Source organism: Diaphorina citri, unplaced genomic scaffold (assembly GCF_000475195.1).
Source record: "Diaphorina citri unplaced genomic scaffold, Diaci psyllid genome assembly version 1.1 scaffold1229, whole genome shotgun sequence".
Taxonomy (NCBI): domain Eukaryota; kingdom Metazoa; phylum Arthropoda; class Insecta; order Hemiptera; family Psyllidae; genus Diaphorina; species Diaphorina citri.
The window spans coordinates 4,863-28,306 of NW_007378658.1; the positions used below are offsets into that span (position 1 = coordinate 4,863).

A 23,444-nucleotide genomic window follows, 5' to 3' on the forward strand; every position below is an offset into this window, starting at 1 on the left:
GAGAGAGAGAGAGAGAGAGAGAGAGAGAGAGACGACAAATTAATGATAATTTTAACTGAATTTGAAACACTGAGTACCTCGGTATGGTATCCTTCTTTGTTACTGACCCATTCTTCGGGTAGTATAAAAATTGGATTAGAAAAAATGCTAGCCTGGGGCGACCGTTTTATTGATCCCTTTGCAAGAGGGGGTGTATTGGGTCAGTAATTATTACCTATGTATTAGGTATGTAAAATTTGTAGGAAGACTGATTTTGGGAAACTGAATTTATCATTTACTTTTGACTTTTAGGGTGATCCTAGTGAGAATTTTATTATTATTATTTTTTCTTTGTAAGAAGAAAATTGTATCAAGACAAATAAGAGGAATAAAGAGAGATATTTTTTAAAAAAGAGGAAAAGAGAGAAAAAGGACGAAAAGTTATAAAAGTAGATACATAGAGAGGAAAAGAATCAGGAAAAGAGCACATCAAGAAAGAAAATGATACACATTGAATTGGTGGAGATGTCAAAACTACATTAAACGAAAAGTTATAAAAGTACATACCTAGAGAGGAAAAGAATCAGGAAAAGAGCACATCAAGAAAGAAAATGATACACATTGAATTGGTGGAGATGTCAAAACTACCATTGATTTTCAATTGGTAGAGTTGACAAAACTACCATTGATTTTCAATTGGTGGAGATGCCAAAACTACATTTCTTAACACAATAGTATCCAGAGGTTAACTAGTACTTTGAAAGTTCCTACCCAAATTGCTCGTAAATAAATAACATAAATTAATAATTAATTGTTTGTATGTTTAATAAAGAGAGTGTCCAACAGTTTTTTAATCTGAACACATTTTTCTTTTTCACTTGAGAGTGGCTCACAAATTAGTTAAGGCTGTTAAAGGTGTAGAGGAATTTCAACTATGCTAAACGGGTACCTGCCAACTTTAATCACGGCTCAAAACGATTTATCTGTTTTGTTTTGATTGTCTGGTGATCATTATTTTTGAACATGGCTTTGAGTGTGTTTGATCTGAGGCGATTTACGATTGGTTAATGTTATTTGGTACAATCAAAGATAAAATAAAACGATCCATTTTAAAGTTGCGTTTTGCTGAGGAAGGATGAGCGAAGAATCCTTGTCTTAGAAAAAGTAACTTTAATTTTCACTTTCTGTTTTTACTTCATTTAACCTTGAGGAGAGCTCGATTTAGTTAGGTCCCACCCTTTAAAGACTCTTTGGGCTATTTCAAAGCTAGAAGAGGAAAGTGAGGAGAGAAGAACATAGCTCAGATTTTCTTCGAGTCCTGTCTTCCTATAAAATGAAAGGCAATAAGTCTCGATGATTTCATAAAGAAACAAGAAACACATCGCGTTTTTAAAGATAGTTAAAACTTTTAAAAACAATAAAACAAAATGAAATAGCGAACAATACAAACAAGAACAAAAAACACTAATAATATCAAAGATATTTAACTGACAGGGGCGGGCTCAGAAGTTCAAAGTAGGTATAGAAATTTTACCCTGTTTCAAGCCCAGAAATTTTACAATAGGACTTATTGTGCATTTCAAAGTTCGATAGTCCGGCATGTTAACTAAACATTTGAAAAGTCCATTGGTCAGCGGCTGTCCACGAAAGATTCCAAGTGCAGAAAAAACGTACCGTTTATCAATATCTCCTTCACGTGGAGTTAAAAATGTGGAGTGGGGACTTGGGGAATACAAAGGATTTTGTGAAATACGTACCGTTTATCAATATCTCCTTCACGTGGAGTTAAAAATGTGGAGTGGGGACTTGGGGAATACAAAGGATTTTGTGAAATTGGGCCCTGTTTCTTACAGTTCTTTCAAAATCAGCGAGCCCCCTTTAATTCCACTCTTTAACGGAGAGATTTCTTTAACTCGGTTAAATTTAAATTAACCATTTGCAGTTAGGACATTGAGATTGAATGGGCTCGGGCCCTTATTTTCTTCCTGACATCGATCCTGTTCAACTGACGGGATGTGCACTTTACTCAAATGCAGTAGTATATTGCAGTTTGAAATATCAGGAATAATAATTGTAATTATTTGGAAATTTTTGTTTTCTCCGCCAGTTTTAAAGGAATCGAGGTTTGGGAGAGAGTTCTAAATTCTCAGTGTCATGACTGTTTTGGAAATCAATTGAAAAATTTAACTGAGCTAATCGAAAGAAAAAAGTTTTTCTCAAGAGGTTTAAAGTGTTAATATACATAGAACTGCCCAAAGTTTTTAGTGACAGGGGTTTCACCCTCCATTCGATGATAAGCTACCCGCCTCCCAGCCTAGTTGGAACCGGGAAAAATCAACAACACGTGGAAAGTTGCTTTAACTGGTGCATTCAACGCGCTATTGCCACTAGCTCGCGAAAACTTTTCACCCTCTTCCCAAAAATTATCGGAGGAAGAAATGAGAACGCTCCATCGCGAATCCCTCAGAAAGAATTTAACAAATAAAAAAGTAAAACAAATAAATAATACCCCGGCCACAAACCATCCTTTCGAAAATTGATTTTTGTTGAATCAGTGAGCAATCACAAAGTCAAACCCGTGTTAAAGATAAGTGTAAGCAGTGAATCACCCGAGGTAATACACTGGAGTGTTATATTCTTCTCATTTCTGCACAAATATACTGGAATTGCGACCTGGGAGGTCCACTGATCCAACAGTCCATCGAGGTTCTCGTGTTAGAAATGATACAAACTAATAGGAAGATCAGAACACTCGTACATCAAGTAGTAACCTCGCAGCATACAGCATCCTGGGTGAAATTTGAGTTATTGATGAGAGACTAGTGGTCCGTACTGGTCAGTCAGTGGTCACTGGTCAGTTCGGTGGAATTGGTCAGCTAGGTGGAATTATTGCAGGCCTTGGCTATTTGAGCTGAAGATACTGGGTTGCTGAAGAGATGTAAATTTGAATGGTAATGCATGCCCAATTGCCCAGTAAAATTAATAAGGTGTTGTAGCTAGGTATCTTACCTCCCCTTTAGTCAGGTGGTGAGAAAATGCATGGTATCTTGAGGTTTTGTAGTTTTGGCATCTCCACCAATAAATTCAACGTTTTTATTACGATACCTGCCTTTTGCTGAAGAGAGGTAAATTTGAATGTTAATGCATGCCCAATTGCCCAGTCAAGTTAATAAGGTGTTGTAGCTAGGTGTCTTACCTCCCCTTTAGTCATAGTCAGGTGGTGAGAAAATACATGGTATCTTGAGGTTTTGTAGTTTTGGCATCTCCACCAATAAATTCAACGTTTTTATTACGATACCTACCTATAGGAACAGCTATTTCGCAAAATCTCTTTTCTCTCTCTTTCTCTCCCTCCCTCTCTCTCTTTCGCTCTCTCTCTCTCTCTCTCTCTCTCTCTCTCTCTCTCTCTCTCTCTCTCTCTCTTGATAATTTTGCTGTAGAAATACTCGTAGATAATATTCAAATGAAGGTACAATCCCTTTGTTGACCTTATTCCCCATTGATGTGGGCTGTGAGAACTGGGAAGGAGAACAATGCCCAAAGTATCCCTTTTTCTCAGGTGAACAATCCTATAGCTTCCTAACCTAGCCAGCCAGAACTGTCCACTGTAAATTCTCAGGACGAAAACCTGTAGATCACAACACTAAATCATAATAGGTATTAGATAACAATAGTCATGTTCAACCTGCATTTTTAAACCTGCAAAAAATGATACCTAATGTCAACAAACTGCATTGTTAAAATATTATTATATCAACATAATAATTTCTCATTATGCACCAGAAATACATTATAATAAAAATAAATAACATTGGGATTGAGGGACCCTAGACTTCATTGACCAAAATGATTAAAGAAAAGCCTCAGAGGAAATATTTTGATTCTCCTGCAGTGATAATAAAATGTGACAGTTTTATGAGCTCCCGAAGCAGATAAAATAACATTCTTGAAAAGAGATCCATAAAAAGAAGAGGAATTACCTATGAATGAATGAAAAAGTGTGAACAGTTTGACAATCTTTGACCTTTTGGTATCAAACTTGGAATTGGGGGCTAAGTTGCAGAAATGCCTCAGTTGTTACTTCGCCCTGATTTCAACTTTACGATTTTCAATGGTTTTCTGCCTCCTTGTTATGAAAGTCCTTTTTGTAGATGTGCAGATCAACCATCGCGAGACCTATTTAGTTTGCGGAAAGAACAAAGTAAACCAGAGTGTTGTGTCACCAACAATTCTGGCGTACTATATTCGTATCAAAATTAAAATGTATACAATGTAACAATATAGTTTGTCAGGTTCACAAGTTTTTGGATTTTGGACATTAGACTTCATTGACCAAAATGATCAAGAAAAGCCTCAGAGGAAATATTTTGATTCTCCTGCAGTGATAATAAAATTTGACAGTTTTATGAGCTCCCGAAGCAGATAAAATAACATTCTTGAAAAGAGAATATTATAAAAAGAAGAGGAATTATAAATGAATGAAAAAGTGTGAACAGTTTGACAATCTTTGACCTTTTGGCATCAAACTTAGAATTGGGGGCTAAGTTGCAGAAAATGCCTCAGTTGTTACTTCGCCCTGATTTCAACTTTACGATTTTCAATGGTTTTCTGCCTCGACTTGTAGTCCTTTTTATTGTTATGAAAGGTGGAAAAATATCAAAGAGTTTAATAAACTTATTGGACGTTGAGGTAGAATTTGCTAGCAGTTTTGAAGGCCACTTTTCAATGGGTGAAATGTGAGACTCATAAAATTACAGATCCACAACCCACAACCTTCAAAGTTCTGACAATCATTTTAGTTGTCAGACTGGATACAACGTTGAATAAACTTATTGGACGTTGAGGTAGAATTTGCTAGCAGTTTTGAAGGCCTCTTTTCAATGGGTGGAATGTGAGACTCATAAAATTACAGATCCACAACCCACAACCTTCAAAGTTCTGACAATCATTTTAGTTGTCAGACTGGATACAACGTTATAGATAAGTGTACAAACGATAAGTGTACAAGGGGTTAAAAATGGTGGAGTGACAAATTGGGAGACTTATATTACTGGTGAGCACTGGGCAGACCACATGGGGAGTGAGATGTTCAATACAACGTTTCTCCTTCATAGATTTCGAACAATTTCGAAAGATGTACCTATCTCAATTCATAATTCAGACCCAGACGGCTCAAATTTGGACCTAAAATAATATTGAATTTCCCCACAAAAGGGAGGAAAAACTGTATAGATATTACCCATTCATGTTTCTTCTCTCCTTATTTCACAAAATAACAATGTCTGGACTGGAATCACTATTATTAGTAGGTAGGTGCCATTTACCTCAACCATAGACAGTCGATATACACGATCGAGCACCAAAAAGATTAATAATAAAACCAAGATCTTTCACAAAATAACAATGCTTGGACTGGAATCACTATTAGTAGGTAGGTGCCATTTACCTCAACCATAGACAGTCGATATACACGATCGAGCACCAAAAAGATTAATAATAAAACCAAGATCTATTCTTCAAAGACAATTCGTTTTCGGTACCAAAAAGTTCCAAAGACAGAATCATAACTACGGTATTACGAACAGATTGAATTTCTCATTAAATCTATGAAAAGAATAACATCAAGATGTAGGTTACCTATACTTTTTGTTTCGACAGATTGATGTTAGGTACTGAAAAATTACTCATACGCTCCATACAGGGTTTCACGAGTGTAGTTAAAGTCTATCTAAGTAGGGTCTTACTTCTTCCATCATTCTCACCCCTACCTGTGAAGTGTATAAGTTATTTTCCCTTTCTCTATCTTTCTTTTTAGCTATTCTTTCAATTTTGCTTATGACCCGAGCCACAATCTGGTTGTAAACTTAGTTTAAGTAAAAACTGATTGCTGATTGGCTGAATTTCCATCAAAAGTTCAAAATCAACGCATACAGCATCCTGGGTGAAATTTGAGTTATTGATGAGAGACTAGTGGTCCGTACTGGTCAGTCAGTGGTCACTGGTCAGTTCGGTGGAATTGGTCAGCTAGGTGGAATTATTGCAGGCCTTGGCTATTTGAGCTGAAGATACCTTTTTGTAGTCCTTTTTATTGTTATGAAAGGTGGAAAAATATCAAAGAGTTTAATAAACTTATTGGACTTTGAGGTAGAATTTGCTAGCAGTTTTGAAGGCCTCTTTTCAATGGGTGAAATGTGAGACTCATAAAATTGAAGATCCACAACCCACAAAGTTCTGACAATCATTTTAGTTGTCAGACTGGATACAACGTTTCTCCTTCATAGATTTCGAACAATTTTGAAAGATGTACCTATCTCAATTCATAATTCAGACCCAGACGGCTCAAATTTGGACCTAAAATAATATTGAATTTCCCCACAAAAGGGAGGAAAAAACTGTATAGATATTACCCATTCATGTTTCTTCTCTCCTTACCTATTTCACAAAATAACAATGCCTGGACTGGAATCACTATTAGTAGGTAGGTGCCATTTACCTCAACCATAGACAGTCGATATACACGATCGAGCACCAAAAAGATTAATAATAAAACCAAGATCTATTCGTACAAGACATTTCATTTTCGGTACCAAAAAGTTCCAAAGACAGAATCATAACTACGGTATTACGAACATATTGAATTTCTCATTAAATCTATGAAAAGAATAACATCAAGATGTAGGTTATACTTTTTGTTTCGACAGATTGATAGGTACTGAAAAATTACTCATACGCTCCATACAGGGTTTCACGAGTTAGTCTTTCAATTTTGTTTATGACCCGAGACCCGAGCCACAATCTGGTTGTAAACTTAGTTTAAGTAAAAACTGATTGCTGATTGGCTGAATTTCCATCAAAAGTTCAAAATCAACCAATCAGATTGGTTAGTTTAATCTGAGTGTAAAATCAGTTTGAAGTCCCGGCCAACAGTAATCACAGAATGCATCTTTTGGCATCAAAATTTCTCTTTTCTAAGCACATTGAAAATTGAGGGGTTTGATGCAATAGTGACTTATAGGCCATAATAATTATACAGACTTAAAGTCGTTTTTGAGTCAAAACTCCACAATTCTCCTATATTTAGACTGCGAGGGTAAAGGGACTTTTCAGTCTCCTTCATCTAAGTGTAAACTCAGGTTGAGGTCCCGACCAACAGTAATCAAAGAATGCATCCTTTGGTATAAAATTTTCTCTTCTTCTAAGCTCATTGAAAATGGAGGGGTTTGAATGCAATAGTGACTTATAGGCCATAATAATTATACAGACTTAAAGTCGTTTTTGAGTCTAAACTCCACAATTCTCCTATATTTAGACTGCGAGGGTAAAGGGACTTTTCAGTCTCACCCTAGAAGTATAAATGAGGTATACTCTATTCTACAATATTAGCCTGAGTGACCCTGTACATTTTTCCTGATGGATCTACTAGGACCTATAGGTATTGCACAAATTCAATTTTTATTGAAATTTCATTACAGGTACTGCAGGTATCCACAGAGAGAGGTACTTAATAAAATATTGATTACATATAAAAATAATACACAAAGCGCAGAAGAGCGCACCACATCATGCTCAAATGTGGAGATTAAATTACAGAGGCGGGGCGGACGTTATTCATGTTTTTATATTCCTAGCAGAAATTTATTGGGATGAACATCATCATCATCATGATCAGCAGAACATGATGGTAGCTCATTGTTTGATAGACAGTCGTCAAACCTGATAGACTGTTGAGTAGGTTCAGTGTTGTACACGAGAAATGAGATCATCAGAACATGATGGTAGCTCATTGTTTGATAGACAGTCGTCAAACCTGATAGACTGTTGAGTAGGTTCAGTGTTGTACACGAGAAATGATGGGCTGCACACTTCTTACTCCATAACTCTTTAATAGAATCGTCAGCTTAGTTAGCTTGGTTGGTAAGCGTCTGCCTTGTACCTAAGTGCTAGGTCGCGGGTTCCGTTCCCACCCAAGGCGGATTTTATCCTGAAGGGACAATGTTCGTTCTCGGAACGGCAGACTTTCTCCTATCCTTTCTTAATTCTCTCTTCGATATCGGGACGATAAGATCTTACCAGTTACAGCTTCCTCTTTCAGTGGACTCTTTTAGATAGGGGAAACCTAATCAACGGAATATTGGAACTTAGCGTACCAAGTATCAACCTGCGTGCTCACTTTTCCATTGTACAATTTCAAGTACCTATTTCAAAAACCTCGTGAATTCTCGTCCTCCCAATCTTAGGTGAATACATAGCTCTCCAGGACAGCTTTCCCGCGGGTTCCGTTCCCACCCAAGGCGGATTCTCCTATCCTTTCTTAATTTTCTCTGCGATATCGGGACGATAAGACCTTACCAGTTACAGCTTCCTCTTTCAGTGGACTCTTTTAGATAGGGGAAACCTAATCAACGGAATATTGGAACTCAGCGTACCAAGTATCAACCTGCGTGCTCACTTTTCCATGGTACAATTTCAAGTACCTATTTCAAAAACCTCGTGAATTCTCGTCCTCCCAATCTTAGGTGAATACATAGCTCTCCAGGACAGCTTTCAATTTGAGAAAGCACCCATGAGTAACTAGGGTAGACACACATTACATCATGTAAATTTTTAATCGCAACAGAGTGGGGGATGTTCTAATAGCAAAAAAATCTTACCTCATCTTCAACAATCAAGCATATCACTGGCGTCAACTGAAAATGCTTCAAAAGAATAGGATTTACCATGTTGTTCTAAGACATGGAGGACCATTATTCCCTTATCTTCGGTACGAGGTACCCTGTGATATAGGATACCTTCAGGATCAGGCGCGATTTTCACTTTACATACTCGTATTACCACTTTGGATATGTGGAATCACCCTAGAATCCCTAGGAGATATTGTTATTTGTTTCTGGGCGTTTCAGGCTTCTTAAACAACCCCTCCTACACCGTAAGACCATTACCTCACGAACAAGAAACGAGAACACTGTGTTATCCAAGGTGATGAGAAAGTGTTGGACTCGGTCAATTTCCCTTGTTTCTTGTTTGTGATTTTGTAAAAATGAAATTTTCTCAGTCCTTTCTGGGGAGGAAAGTCTAATCGATAAATTGTCATAAATTGCCGCCATCAGCCAAGATGCCAAGAAGAGTTCTGCAAAGGAAGCAAGCAATAAGATATTAATTACAAATTTCCTAAAGGGGCGACCTAAGCCCCCTAATGCCTCCCTTCTGAAATCCGAATTTCTAATACAAACATTATTACAAGAATTAGGAACCCGTATTGGTTTACAATCGCGGGTTCCGTTCCCACCCAAGGCGGATTTTATCCTGAAGGAACAATGTTCGTTCTCGGAACGGCAGACTTTCTCCTATCCTTTCTTAATTCTCTCTGCGATATCGGGACGATAAGACCTTACCAGTTACAGCTTCCTCTTTCAGTGGACCCTTTTAGATAGGGGAAACCTAATCAACGGAATATTGGAACTTAGCGTACCAAGTATCAACCTGCGTGCTCACTGCTCACTTTTCCGGTACAATTTCAAGTACCTATTTCAAAAACCTCGTGAATTCTCGTCCTCCCAATCTTGGGTGAATACATAGCTCTCCAGGACAGCTTTCAATTTGAGAAAGCACCCATGAGCAACTAGGGTAGACACACATTACATCATGTAAATTTTTAATCGCAAGAGAGTGGGGGATGTTCTAATAGCAAAAAAATCTTACCTCATCTTCAACAATCAAGCATATCACTGGCGTCAACTGAAAATGCTTCAAACAGAGTGGGGGATGTTCTAATAGCAAAAAAATCTTACCTCATCTTCAACAATCAAGCATATCACTGGCGTCAACTGAAAATGCTTCAAAAGAATAGGATTTACCATGTTGTTCTAAGACATGGAGGACCATTATTCCCTTATCTTCGGTACGAGGTACCCTGTGATATAGGATACCTTCAGGATCAGGCGCGATTTTCACTTTATTAGGTACATACTCGTATTACCACTTTGGATATGTGGAATCACCCTAGAATCCCTAGGAGATATTGTCATACTCGTATTACCACTTTGGATATGTGGAATCACCCTAGAAGATATTGTTATTAATTTGTTTCTGGGCGTTTCAGGCTTCTTAAACAACCCGTCCTACACCGTAAGACCATTACCTCACGGACAAGAAACGAGACCACTGTGTTATCCAAGGTGATGAGAAATAATAATAATAATAATAATAATAATAAGATATTGTTATTTGTTTCTGGGCGTTTCAGGCTTCTTAAACAACCCCTCCTATAACACCGTAAGACCATTACCTCACGGACAAGAAACGAGACCAATGTGTACGTTATCCAAGGTGATGAGAAAGTGTTGGACTCGGTCAATGTCCCTTGTTTCTTTTGTTTGTGATTTTGTAAAAATGAAATTTTCTCAGTCCTTTCTGGGGAGGAAAGTCTGATCGATAAATTGTCATAAATTGCCGCCATCAGCCAAGATGCCAAGAAGAGTTCTGCAAAGGAAGCAAGGTGTTGGACTCGGTCAATTTCCCTTGTTTCTTGTTTGTGATTTTGTAAAAATGAAATTTTCTCGGTTTTTTCTGGGGAGGAAAGTCTGATCGATAAATTGTCATAAATTGCCGCCATCAGCCAAGATGCCAAGAAGAGTTCTGCAAAGGAAGCAAGCAATAAGATGTTAATTACAAATTTCCCAAAGGGGCAACCTAAGCCCCCTAATGCCTCCCTTCTGAAATCCGAATTTCTAATACAAACATTATTACAAGAATTAGGAACCCGTATTGGTTTACAAGTTGTCAATGTTGTCTATTATCTATTGAGCTCACAATGTTATCAGTCTGGTCGGATCTATTCAGACATTTATTATCTTGTCACCCAATAAAAACAAAACTAAGTACTCTCGGGGCTAGGTGGACAATGTTATCAGTCTGGTCGGATCTATTCAGACATTTATTATCTTGTCACCCAATAAAAACAAAACTAAGTACTCTCGGGGCTAGGTTAATGTACTTTGAATTTGACGATCAAGCGTTTCTTTCAAGATGATGACATAATTATTTTTGGGGATAAAATCTCAAGGGATCTATTATGTCTTTTACATGATTCCTTTTCCGCCCAATCTTTGGATTCTTCGTTTTTGTACACGGGTATGTATTGTTTTGTGCTTTGGCCTTCTCAACTTAATAAGTCTCTGCTATAATATAGATACCTACTCTAAAGAGGCTTCTCAGCCCTACGCCCCGTCTCGTCGAAGGGCCTTTTCAGTCCTGCGTCGAAAAAACCTGGGAAAAAAGCACTTTAATGGCCTCCCAAAAAAAGTCCGATGGTATAGGTATTTCATACTATTATCTAGATAGGTAAATAGGTGTATCTGTCTGCTTATATCTACTTGCTAGCACACTCTTTCGGACTATTTAGTCGTAAGCTCCTTTTTGCATTTTTTTATGACACAAATAAAGTGAATAGAAGAACCAAATAAAACGAATAAAATAATTTTTTTATTTGTTTAAAAAAATACAGCTATATTGATTCAATACTTTCCTCGATAAAATCAAACCCGAACGAAATGGCGGGATTCTGTATTTATTTAACTGACACGTTATATGTTCTATCTTTAGTTTTAGTAGAAGCTCTTTCTCTCATTGTTGTTGACACAGCTGAAATCAAAGTCAACATCCTAAAAGGTCAAACAATCCCACAGGGTTCATGGCAAAACTATTACTACTAAAATATGAAAAACTGTACAGGAATCAATTAGGAATAAAAAGCCCCTGCCATGTGTGGTCCTAAAGCCCGACCTTAACCGACCGAACGAAAAACCAACCATTTTTCCCCCTCATATTTCAATGATTTATTTAATTTAAAAAATAACTAACTATAGGTAGGTATAATCATAATCAGTAGATATAATCCCAATTAGACCAACTCTTCTAATTATTCGATCTTTGAATTCAAAAGGATCCAAAACTGAACCCAACTGATTCCGAAATATCGACAGAAGAGAGAAGGTTTTTTTCTATTATTTTAGTTGTGAATTCATTTTTTAATTTTCATTAATCCCTTGCCCGGCTTGCATCTCAATAAGTAGGTACCTAATATGGAGGTATGTACTTTCTTACAATGTAGGTAACCAGGTCCTTAGCATATCTTGGACATCATTCGCGTCAAAAAGTCATAAAAATCAGCTAAACCCCAAGAAAAGAACCAAATGTTAGGAAAATAATAAAATGAAGATAAACATTATAGCGCACTTGAAAATTGAATACCTACTTGAATAGGTTATTATATCGAACACTCAAGTAATACTTGGGTGCCTTTGTGAAGGCGATAACATGTGTATTGTGCAATTATTGTGCATCTCAGGTACCAACTATGGAGGTATGTAGGTACTTTCTTACAATGTAGGTAACCAGGTCCTTAGCATATCTTGGACATCATTCGCGTCAAAAAGTCATAAAACTCAGCTAACCCCCAAGAAAAGAACCAAATGTTAGGAAAATAATAAAATGAAGATGAACATTATAGCGCACTTGAAAATTGAATACCCACTTGAATAGGTTGTTATATCGAACACTCAAGTAATACTTGGGTGCCTTTGTGAAGGCGATAACATGTGTATTGTGCAATTATTGTGCATCTCAGGTACCAAAGTATACTTATCTTCAAAGTGGTTTCTACTTGATGCTTATTAAATATTCTCGTGGTGTTCTTTTTATTGAGTGAAAAGTTCTGAAGTATCCACCCCCTAACCATCTAGTGTTATTTGGGTATCCAAAGCCATAAAGTCGGATACACACGCTAAGATTTGTCTGCAGAATTATCTTTCAATTCTTACAACTTGGTCTCACAACCTTGTCTTTCGACAGATTGGACCTACGTGTATACGGCCAGTTTAAGAATCTTAAGTGAAAGATCCCATTTTTTTTTTTTTTTTTTTTTTTTTTTTTCTGCTACCAAACTAGGTACCCACTGCTAAGAGTGGGTCTACCTCTACTCCCACTGGAAAGAGATTGGAAATGAGCCACTTTACCGTTTCACCGAAATTTAGACCAGCTCTTTCATTGTCTTCAGTGTCCATCCATCTGATTTCAGCGACACGGAACAGTGTGTCTTCACAACCTTGACCACCCTGTATACGTACTCTACATTTCATTACCCGTAAAGTACACCGTTCACAGCGCTCCAGGGCAAGAATCAATTTTAACAAGAATCCCATCACAGAGCCAGAACTCATATGAGGGAATTAATGCACGTACCAGGCTCATAATTGACCCAGCTCACAAGTTACAAGTGTTAAATATTCCTTCTTAATGTGCCAGATGAGAGGGTCAATTATCAGATAAAACGTGCTTCGAGCTCGGACCAGGATTGAAACCCTAGGAATAAAGTTGCATGTCCATTATCATAATCGATAATAACAATAATCAATAGTGTACCGAAGTTTCCAATCGTATAATCAAGTCTTACACCAAATGATTACGGTGCATTATGGATTATGGAACGAGAATTCGCCATATTTGGTTCTTCATTTAGGATCTTCGTTATTCCTTGGTTTTCACTCATGTAAGCTTCGGTATTTTGCAGCTGAAAATTCACAAGGTCACAGAATGCCGCTTATTTTTTGTGCATATAATTATCATCAAGTCTGCGGACATGGAACGAAATTTCCAAATTGCATACAATGAGATTATAATTACTACTTGTGCTTGGAAATTGCATCAGGTTCACTTTAATCTAATTTATTAGGTATTAAAATCGAATTCGTTTTTATTAACCATATCAAACCATATCAAATTATCGATTATCAACCTCTTTAATTGGACAATTTTGGCAATTTTTGGCTCCTCTGTAATGATTTTATGGCTTTTTTTATTGCAATTTGAACGAGTTTGAAGAAGGTGAGTGAATTTTTGAATTTGTTTACCTTTTTTTATTTTTACATTTGTTTATTTATTTCGCCAAGTTGAAAGGAACTAGGTATCTATCAGAACTTCAGAACCGATTTGACTAGTTGAATCAAATATTTAGATACCTTTTAGGCTTTTAGTATTGTATTTATAACTTTTCTGGTCTTGTTGTCTTTTCTTGTCTATCTATTAGATTTAGATTCACGTTTACCGCTCTAACGATATTTGGGACGAGTCTGGCACCCACTACTATATGTTTATTTTAATCTATTGATACTCATTGAAGCGTGTAATTATTATCTATGCTTATTAATAGAAGCGGATCGGAAGAATTGATGCGCCTTTCCAAGCAAGAAACAGGGGTGGTCACGAAAATGGAGATAAAGAATCATGGTATCCACCTGGTTGTAGAGTTATCCTACCTGTTCTTCAGTAAATGTGAAATCGTCAACAGGTTAGAATCAGAAAAATCAGATTGTGTAATATGTGCAGATAGCAAGGTAGATATTTAACAAAGCATTATGGAGGTACATGCTCCCAAATTAGGAAGTAATATATATGACCAACCTCAGTGGTGTAGTGGTTAGCACGGTGGACTCTGAATCTGGAAGTTGGTGGTTCGATTCCAAGTCAAGTCATAAAATTTCGCGAAGTGCATTAAGCGGGGAACGACATTTGTGACAAGGATTTAATACCTTAAAATAAAATCTATATGAATGTGATACTGTATGGCAAGTAGGTACCTTCAAAGTAACAAATCTCGTTTTTTCGAAAGAATCGAAGGAAGAGAATCCCAAAATTCTCAAATCCAGCCCTAAGTCCTATGTCGCTCGCTACAGTCATACAGAAAGACAAGCGAAGCGCACTAAGCGGGGAACGACATTTGTGACAAGCATTTAATACTTAAAATAAAAGTGATACTGTATGGCAAGTAGGTACCTTCAAAGTAACAAAGCTCATGATTTCGAAAGAATCGAAGGAAGAGAATCCCAAAATTCTCAAATCCAGCCCTAAGTCCTATGTCGCTCGCTACAGTCATACAGAAAGACAGACAAACAAAGGTCTATACAACAAAAATTGAATAAATTGATAAACATTGATCCCGGGAGGGAAACCATCACAACTGATTGAAGAAGTTATGTAAACTGAAACACGGTAACACGGTCTCCGGATAAAGAATGGGGCTCTGGCGCAACCCAGGGGTATTGTTTGGTCAGGCCACATCAATGTACGCAAACGCAACCACCTGGAAATTTGAAATAATAATGTTTAGGTGCGGGTTTAGGGACTTACCAATGGGGTATGGGGGAACATTATTTATTTATTCTACAAAAACAAACACTGGAGACATGCTTGGCGCCCTGACACCGGGCTTTTTTACTAGACAAGTTTTTTTTTTTTTTAATATACGGTCGCAACCTAGCGCTTACAAGGCAGCTAGGCGTGCTACCTTACTGACTTGAATATTTATTTATAGAACGTTGAACTTTTTTATGTATAGATAAGTTTCCTCCCATGGCATCAAATACAGCACGGGTACGGGGCTCTAATTCTAAGGCAGGTGTGATAAACGCCTTAAAAACACTTCAGACGATGACTTTGTGGGATCAAGGAGAAAATAATTAATAGGCCGTGCTGTCGTTAATTGATCCACTTCAAACATCGACCTAGCGCTTACAAGGCAGGCGTGCTACCTTACTGACTTGAATATTTATTTATAGAACGTTGAACTTTTTTTTTGTGTATAGATAAGTTTCCTACCATGGCATCAAATACAGCACGGGTACGGGGCTCTAATTCTAAGGCAGAGGCAGGTGTGATAAACGCTTTAAAAACACTTCAGACGATGACTTTGTGGGATCAAGGAGAAAATAATTAATAGGCCGTGCTGTCGTTAATTGATCCACTTCAAACATAGGTAAACCACTTCTTCAAACATACTGGGTCTTGAAGTCTCGAAAAATAGGTTGAAAAATATTTTATGTGTATTCTGTTTGACGCAGTGATGTATTTGACTTGACCCTGTATGTCGACATAATCCTAATGTTCCAATTTGCCGAGTTTTTGATATAATTATTTAAACATACTGGGTCTTGAAGTCTCGAAAAATAGGTTGAAAAATATTTTATGTGTATTGTGTTTGACGCAGTGATGTATTTGACTTGACCCTGTATGTCGACATAATCCTAATGTTCCAATTTGCCGAGTTTTTGATATAATTATTTGATAAAATAGATCACTATTAGCTCTACCCATAACATCCTATGCATCAGATACACATATCAACAAAATAGTAGGCAATTTAAAATGATTAAAAAACATAGGTAATAGTGAGCCCAAGTGCTAGGTATTACTTGGACCTCGAAAATGCATATCCAATATTCAAAACAGATAAAATGTTTTGGGAGCATATTGAAAGCTTCGATCAAACGTTATCGGTTTGAAAGTAATTTCCTATATTTTTTTCCGTTCAGTATAACTATAATAAAATAGAAAGACTATTTAAAATCCGGAAATTAGTTTGATCAAGGATTTCTATCTCGGGTTCCTCTACAATCAGCTGCCACTATTGCGTCCCCTCAATAATGGATCTATTTAGTCAAATTAATTGCTAATTTGATCGAGAATTAAATGATTCTCCTTTTTTTTGTGCTATCATGCATCCCGTTTAATTTATTTGAGCCGTTTTCTTTTCCTACTTCTTCGTTCTTTTTGTGTAGGTAAGTTCAAAATTCAACACGTCAAACTTTAGACCTTTAGGTCAGCAACTTTAGACCATGTACCTAAAAAAAATAATAAAAATAAATCTAGTTTACATCCAATTTGGGGGTTGGAAAAGAATAATTTGTGAAGAAAATAATAGACAGATCACACATAATTTCATTGAAGCATTCGGTATAGTTTTTTTTTTTTTTTTTGTAAAATATATTTCAAATCTGTTTTTCAAAACAAAATGACTAATTCCTACTTCTTCGTTCTTTTTGTGTAGGTAAGTTCAAAATTCAACACGTCAAACTTTAGACCTTTAGGTCAGCAACTTTAGACCATGTACCTAAAAAAAATAATAAAAATAAATCTAGTTTACATCCAATTTGGGGGTTGGAAAAGAATAATTTGTGAAGAAAATAATAGACAGATCACACATAATTTCATTGAAGCATTCGGTATAGTTTTTTTTTTTTTTTTTTAAAAAATATTTTAAATATTTTTTTTAAAAAAAAAAAACTAAAAAAATTAATTGCTATTTTTATAAATGATTCTCCTTTTTTTTGTGCTATCATGCATCCCGTTTAATTTATTTGAGCCGTTTTCTTTTCCTACTTCTTCGTTCTTTTTGTGTAGGTAAGTTCAAAATTCAACACGTCAAACTTTAGACCTTTAGGTCAGCAACTTTAGACCATGTACCTAAAAAAAATAATAAAAATAAATCTAGTTTACATCCAATTTGGGGGTTGGAAAAGAATAATTTGTGAAGAAAATAATAGACAGATCACACATAATTTCATTGAAGCATTCGGTATAGTTTTTTTTTTTTTTTTGTAAAATATATTTCAAATCTGTTTTTCAAAACAAAATGACTAAAATAATTAATTGCTATTTATATTTATTTCTTTATGTTTACATTTTCCTTTATAATACACGCGGTAAAAATTTGTTATACATATTTTTGAACAATATTTAAAAACCAGAAATCAAGATAACAAGTCCGAATTTCGACAAAAGTATTTTTCCAAACAGTAGGTAGGTACAAAATGAGGAAGGTCTCATTAATAACATGAATGTAAAATACATAGGATACTATTTAATGCTATTTATTTAACCAAAATACGGTTACATTTTTTAATCGGATCTGTTATCTTGGGCTAATTGTATGTAAATAAAACTAAATTAAAATATACACTATCACAATTGCACGAAGCCATCATATGACTTCAACTTCAAAATATTCGGGATAAAAATTGAAGCTTTTAGATCATTTCACATTAACCCTTTCGTGACCACTGGGACACCCGTGTCCCACTAACTTAAAGAGACCATAGCAGTCTCTACGAGAAAAAAATCGAGTATCCAATTTGGTCACGAAAGGGTTAAAGACTTCAAGATGGGCTCAAGGTGGACCATACTTCTGACAGAGAAGACAAAACTGATGAAAATATAAGATCTACCTATTTCAGGAAAAAGTACAAAAGAAAATTGACTCTCATTAAGAATTCAAGATGGGCTCAAGGTGGACATACTTCTGACAGAGAAGACAAAACTGATGAAAATATAAGATCTACCTATTTCAGGAAAAAGTACAAAAGAAAATTGACTCTCATTATCCGCAAAATAATCGTATAAATAAATTATTTAATGTGTAATTACCTGATTTTAAAAAGACAAAATTTAAATTTGGCGTCAAAAGCTATCAAGCAGGGGAGAGTGAGAATTTTGAGTACAAAAAGAAATGGCGGGATGTGGGAAATTTTGAATTAAAAAAAAAGTTTTGAATTAAGATCAATTACCTTATTTAGGTTATTATTGTGCATTCGTTACCTCCATAAAATTGGAAGAAAATATCAGAAGTAGTTATACCTAACTACAATTTACAAGGAGGGAGAAAAGCAGTGCGTTCATTGTAAAGCGGATTACAAAAATATAAAAAAAAGTCTTCTTTACAAATCCTCGATTTTTTTTTTTTTTTTTTTTTTACAAAAACAATCCTTCCGATTTTGAACATGGTTTTGATCATTTTGGCTTTCTTTTCTGATTCCAGAACGCCCGGTCGGAGTCCCTCAGGATTGGACGGCAGCGACAAACTTGGGAATTCAAATTTAGATTCTAGTTCTTCGGAGTCGATCGACGGCGATTTGGTCAGCACGAAAAGTCCGAGTTTATTAGGTTCCCATCATCCAATCATGTCACAGGTAAGTGCAAATCTGACTTAAGTAATTTCATATTTTATCTTTTTTTCCAACTTATTGTTTCATTACCATTTTCGTCATTAAATGGTTTCTTCAATACCCATAAAGGAAAAGATTTTGAAGAGCTTTATCCTCAAAACAATTTATTACACTTCTTTTCGAGAAATTCAGGGGTATCGAGGAAAATGAACCCTCCAATTTCGAAGAATTATGAAAAACAGAATTATGTACCTATTAATATTATTTTGTTGATCTCCTCTTCTTTAATTTTGTTTTAACTGCTGATCATAATATGATCATATGATCCCGTTTTCACATTTTCTTCACAACCCCCATGTCTCGTTTTCCATTTATTTTCCCCAGGATGTCCTATCTCATCATGACCTGTTCAACATCAACAATTCGTCACCCGACATCAAGATGACTCCCAACCTTATCAGCTCCCTTAGTGATATTAAAACCAGTATGGCGTCCCCCTATGACACTTCTGCAATGATGTCCCAATCCCATCACGATCCCACATCTTTACTACATGACTATCACCCGTTATGACAGTGGGTTACTGGCTATAACTCCCAGTATAGCCAGTGATGTCTTGTTGTGGCGAACCAAGGACTGCTTTCGCCATAGCAATAGTACTAATTAATATACTAGTTAGGTCGTTGTATTTGAAGCTTTCAAACTTGTCAACTTGTCATAATGGGTGATTTTTTTACGGATGGATTGTTTTTGTAAAAAAATCGAGGATTTGTAAAGAAGACTTTTTTTATATTTTTGTAATCCGCTTTACAATGAACGCACTGCTTTTTTCCCTCCTTGTAAATTATAGGTAGTAGGTACAAACATATAACTACTTCTGATATTTTGATTTTCTAAAATTTCTTCCAATTTTATGGAGGTAACGAATGCACAATAATAACCTAAATAAGGTAATTGATCTTAATTCAAAACTTTTTTTTTAATTCAAAATTTCCCACATCCCGCCATTTCTTTTTGTACTCAAAATTCTCACTCTCCCTTGCTTGATAGCTTTTGACGCCAAATTTAAATTTTGTCTTTTTAAAATCAGGTAATTACACATTAAATAATTTATTTATACGATTATTTTGCGGATAATGAGAGTCAATTTTCTTTTGTACTTTTTCCTGAAATAGGTAGATCTTATATTTTCATCAGTTTTGTCTTCTCTGTCAGAAGTATGTCCACCTTGAGCCCATCTTGAATTCTTTAATGTGAAATGATCTAAAAGCTTCAATTTTTATCCCGAATATTTTGAAGTTGAAGTCATATGATGGCTTCGTGCAATTGTGATAGTGTATATTTTAATTTAGTTTTATTTACATACAATTAGCCCGAGATAACAGATCCGATTAAAAAATGTAACCGTATTTTGGTTAAATAAATAGCATTAAATAGTATCCTATGTATTTTACATTCATGTTATTAATGAGACCTTCCTCATTTTGTACCTACCTACTGTTTGGAAAAATACTTTTGTCGAAATTCGGACTTTCGGACTTGTTATCTTGATTTCTGGTTTTTAAATATTGTTCAAAAATATGTATAACAAATTTTTACCGCGTGTATTATAAAGGAAAATGTAAACATAAAGAAATAAATATAAATAGCAATTAATTATTTTAGTCATTTTGTTTTGAAAAACAGATTTGAAATATATTTTACAAAAAAAAAAAAAAAACTATACCGAATGCTTCAATGAAATTATGTGTGATCTGTCTATTATTTTCTTCACAAATTATTCTTTTCCAACCCCCAAATTGGATGTAAACTAGATTTATTTTTATTATTTTTTTTAGGTACATGGTCTAAAGTTGCTGACCTAAAGGTCTAAAGTTTGACGTGTTGAATTTTGAACTTACCTACACAAAAAGAACGAAGAAGTAGGAATTTTCAGGACAAATCCGGAATTCGAAATTTTATTGTCAGCCACCCCTGGTTAGATTGACCCTAAATCTGGATCAATAGAACTTCTTTGGTCCCTTGCAAAACCGGAAACCACGATGTTGTTTTTGGTGCTCACCAAAAAATGGGTATGACTTTGGGTTCCCAATTGAATCGGCAGTTTGAAGAAGGGAACGAAGACCAAAATTTCAAAATGGGGGTTTTTTGTGATTGTATATATCTCTTACTGTGGATACACATGTTAGTGAAAAGAAAAGAACAAAAACCAACCTCCAAAATTGATTTACGCAGCATTTAAATCTATGTTTAGCATTTAAATCTTCAGTATTTTAGAAGGTTTTTTTCGATTTCCCAAAAAACTACTTTTTGGATTTGTAATTTTCTACCCTTCTTCAAACTGCCGATTCAATTTCCCATGAAGCTTGGGGCTGAAATGATTTGATCTATTCTGCTTCCATCTTCGATGATCCCTGATAGCTCCTCGGATATCTATTTCTTCCCTTCAAGCTCTTTTGAATTGATCAAGGACATATCTTTCGCTCATAAATTAGATTAGGTAAATACTGCCAAAAAATTATCCTCAGAAAAAGTCGACTATAGTAACCACAACCATTCGAAGAAAGGAACCTATGTTCCTAAGTAGAACTAGATAACTGAATAATAATAACTTAATAACCAATACAAGTTCAACGTCTCAAAAGTTGTTTTCAAATGAATGAACTCATACAAGGCTCAATTTTATCGTCTTTTTCAAGAATGAGTTTTCCACTCGAGCGACCCCGAAGGATGTTCACTAGACAAGACATTAAACCAAGTCAACCAACATCCCAACCATCTTACCACCACGTCAACCAAAGTCATCGACAGTGAACTCGAATTAATTTTACCTGACTGGTTATGATTTTTTAATTATAAGCCATTCACGGAGAAGCCAAGTTTACTTTTCCGTCCCAAGCTTTACCTGTTGGAGGAGTTCTGGACGGTGCGTTGTGAATTATAAGCCATTCACGGAGAAGCCAAGTTTACTTTTCCGTCCCAAGCTTTACCTGTTGGAGGAGTTCTGGACGGTGCGTTGTGGTCTGGTACTCATTATTGTGTCGAGTTTAAACATTGAAATTTGAAATCTTTGAATAGTTGTGAATAGATTTAACGAACAATATACCTACATTAGACACAAGTTTTCATAACTTTCGTCTCATGTTGAATTTGAGGCATTTCATTCGTGGACATTCTTCAAACACTTGCTTAATGCAGAAGCTTTAAAATAATCCAAATGCATTGTATAGGTACTTTAAGTGAAGATGGGTCTCAGACTCTCTAATACAATTTTCTTAAACATGAGTAAAGACTAGTACTCATTATTGTGTCGAGTTTAAACATTGAAATTTGAAATCTGTGAATAGTTGTGAATAGATTTAACGAACAATATACCTACATTAGACTCAAGATTTCATAACTTTCGTCTCATGTTGAATTTGAGGCACTTCATTCGTGGACATTCTTCAAACACTTGCTTAATGTCTCAGAAGCTTTAAAATAATCCAAATGCATTGTATACTTTAAGCGAAGATGGGTCTCAGACTCTCAAGTGTAATACAATTTTCTTAAACATGAGTAAAGACTCAACCTCGATTGTTGGTAGCTTTGATGGCATAATAGGTAATTTAGAAGAACATCTTTCAAAATAACTGTCCTTACTGGATCACGTCTGAATATGTAAGTATAAGTACCGAATAGTTGTGAATAGATTTAACGATAACGAACAATACCTACATTAAAGACACGATTTCATAACTTTCGTCTCATGTTGAATTCGAGGCATTTCATTCGTGGACATTCTTCAAACACTTGCTTAATGCAGAAGCTTTAAAATAATCCAAATGCATTGTATATACTTTAAGCGAAGATGAGTCTCAAGACTCTCAGTGTAATACAATTTTCTTAAACATGAGTAAAGACTCAACCTCGATTGTTGGTAGCTTTGATAGCATAATAGGTAATTAAGAAGAACATCTTTCAAAATAAATGTCCTTACCGGATCACGTCTGAATATGTAAGTATAAGTACATTTCTTATCCTTGGACGGGCACTTATAGATGTAAGAGCCAGACTTACTAAAATGGATAGAAGAACATCTTTCAAAATAAATGTCCTTACTGGATCACGTCTGAATATGTAAGTATAAGTACATTTCTTATCCTTGGACGGGCACTTATAGATGTAAGAGCCAGACTTACTAAAATGGATTTAACAAGGTAACACGTCTTTTGCTTAAATTATTCAAAAAACAGTATTGAAAAAAAGTGTATCTTTCTTCGTGTCTTAAAAATAATATGTTCGATGGTAAAAAAAAGAACTCCGTGATATAAACCTTAAAACTGGACATACCAGAAATTGTTAAAACAATCTGTCCTAAATAATTATTTGTCACTCGGTTAACTTTGAAGCTTTGTTTCTTTTCTGGAGGACATGGCATTCAAGTATCTAAGAGAAATACTCCTGGTTACGAAAGAAGACACTGATGAACACGCGTATGAGAGTAATCTGAGTAAGAAATACATAGGTTAGGTAGTAGGTTACACCAATTTTAAAAGAATGGTAAAATTTTCTGATACAGTTGAACAGGTTAAATTGGTTTAACGTTTTGATATTTTCAATTAAAACTATACCTAAAATAGTATAAATACATAGATATGAACAACACTGTGGTTGGTTCTGCTTGTCTTAGAACAACTGATATTCATCTCA

General features: G+C 35.5%; 1 protein-coding gene across 1 annotated transcript; it reads left to right on the top strand.

Moving 5' to 3' along the window:
* Nucleotides 1–14,243: 14,243 nt before the first annotated feature.
* LOC103514825 lies at nucleotides 14,244–19,513 on the top strand. The gene is made up of 3 exons (XM_008479737.3): nucleotides 14,244–14,323; nucleotides 18,626–18,776; nucleotides 19,137–19,513. Exons 1-3 carry the CDS (start codon nucleotides 14,244–14,246, stop codon nucleotides 19,323–19,325), a joined length of 420 nt encoding a protein of 139 aa, XP_008477959.1. The 3' UTR covers nucleotides 19,326–19,513.
* Nucleotides 19,514–23,444: the final 3,931 nt, after the last annotated feature.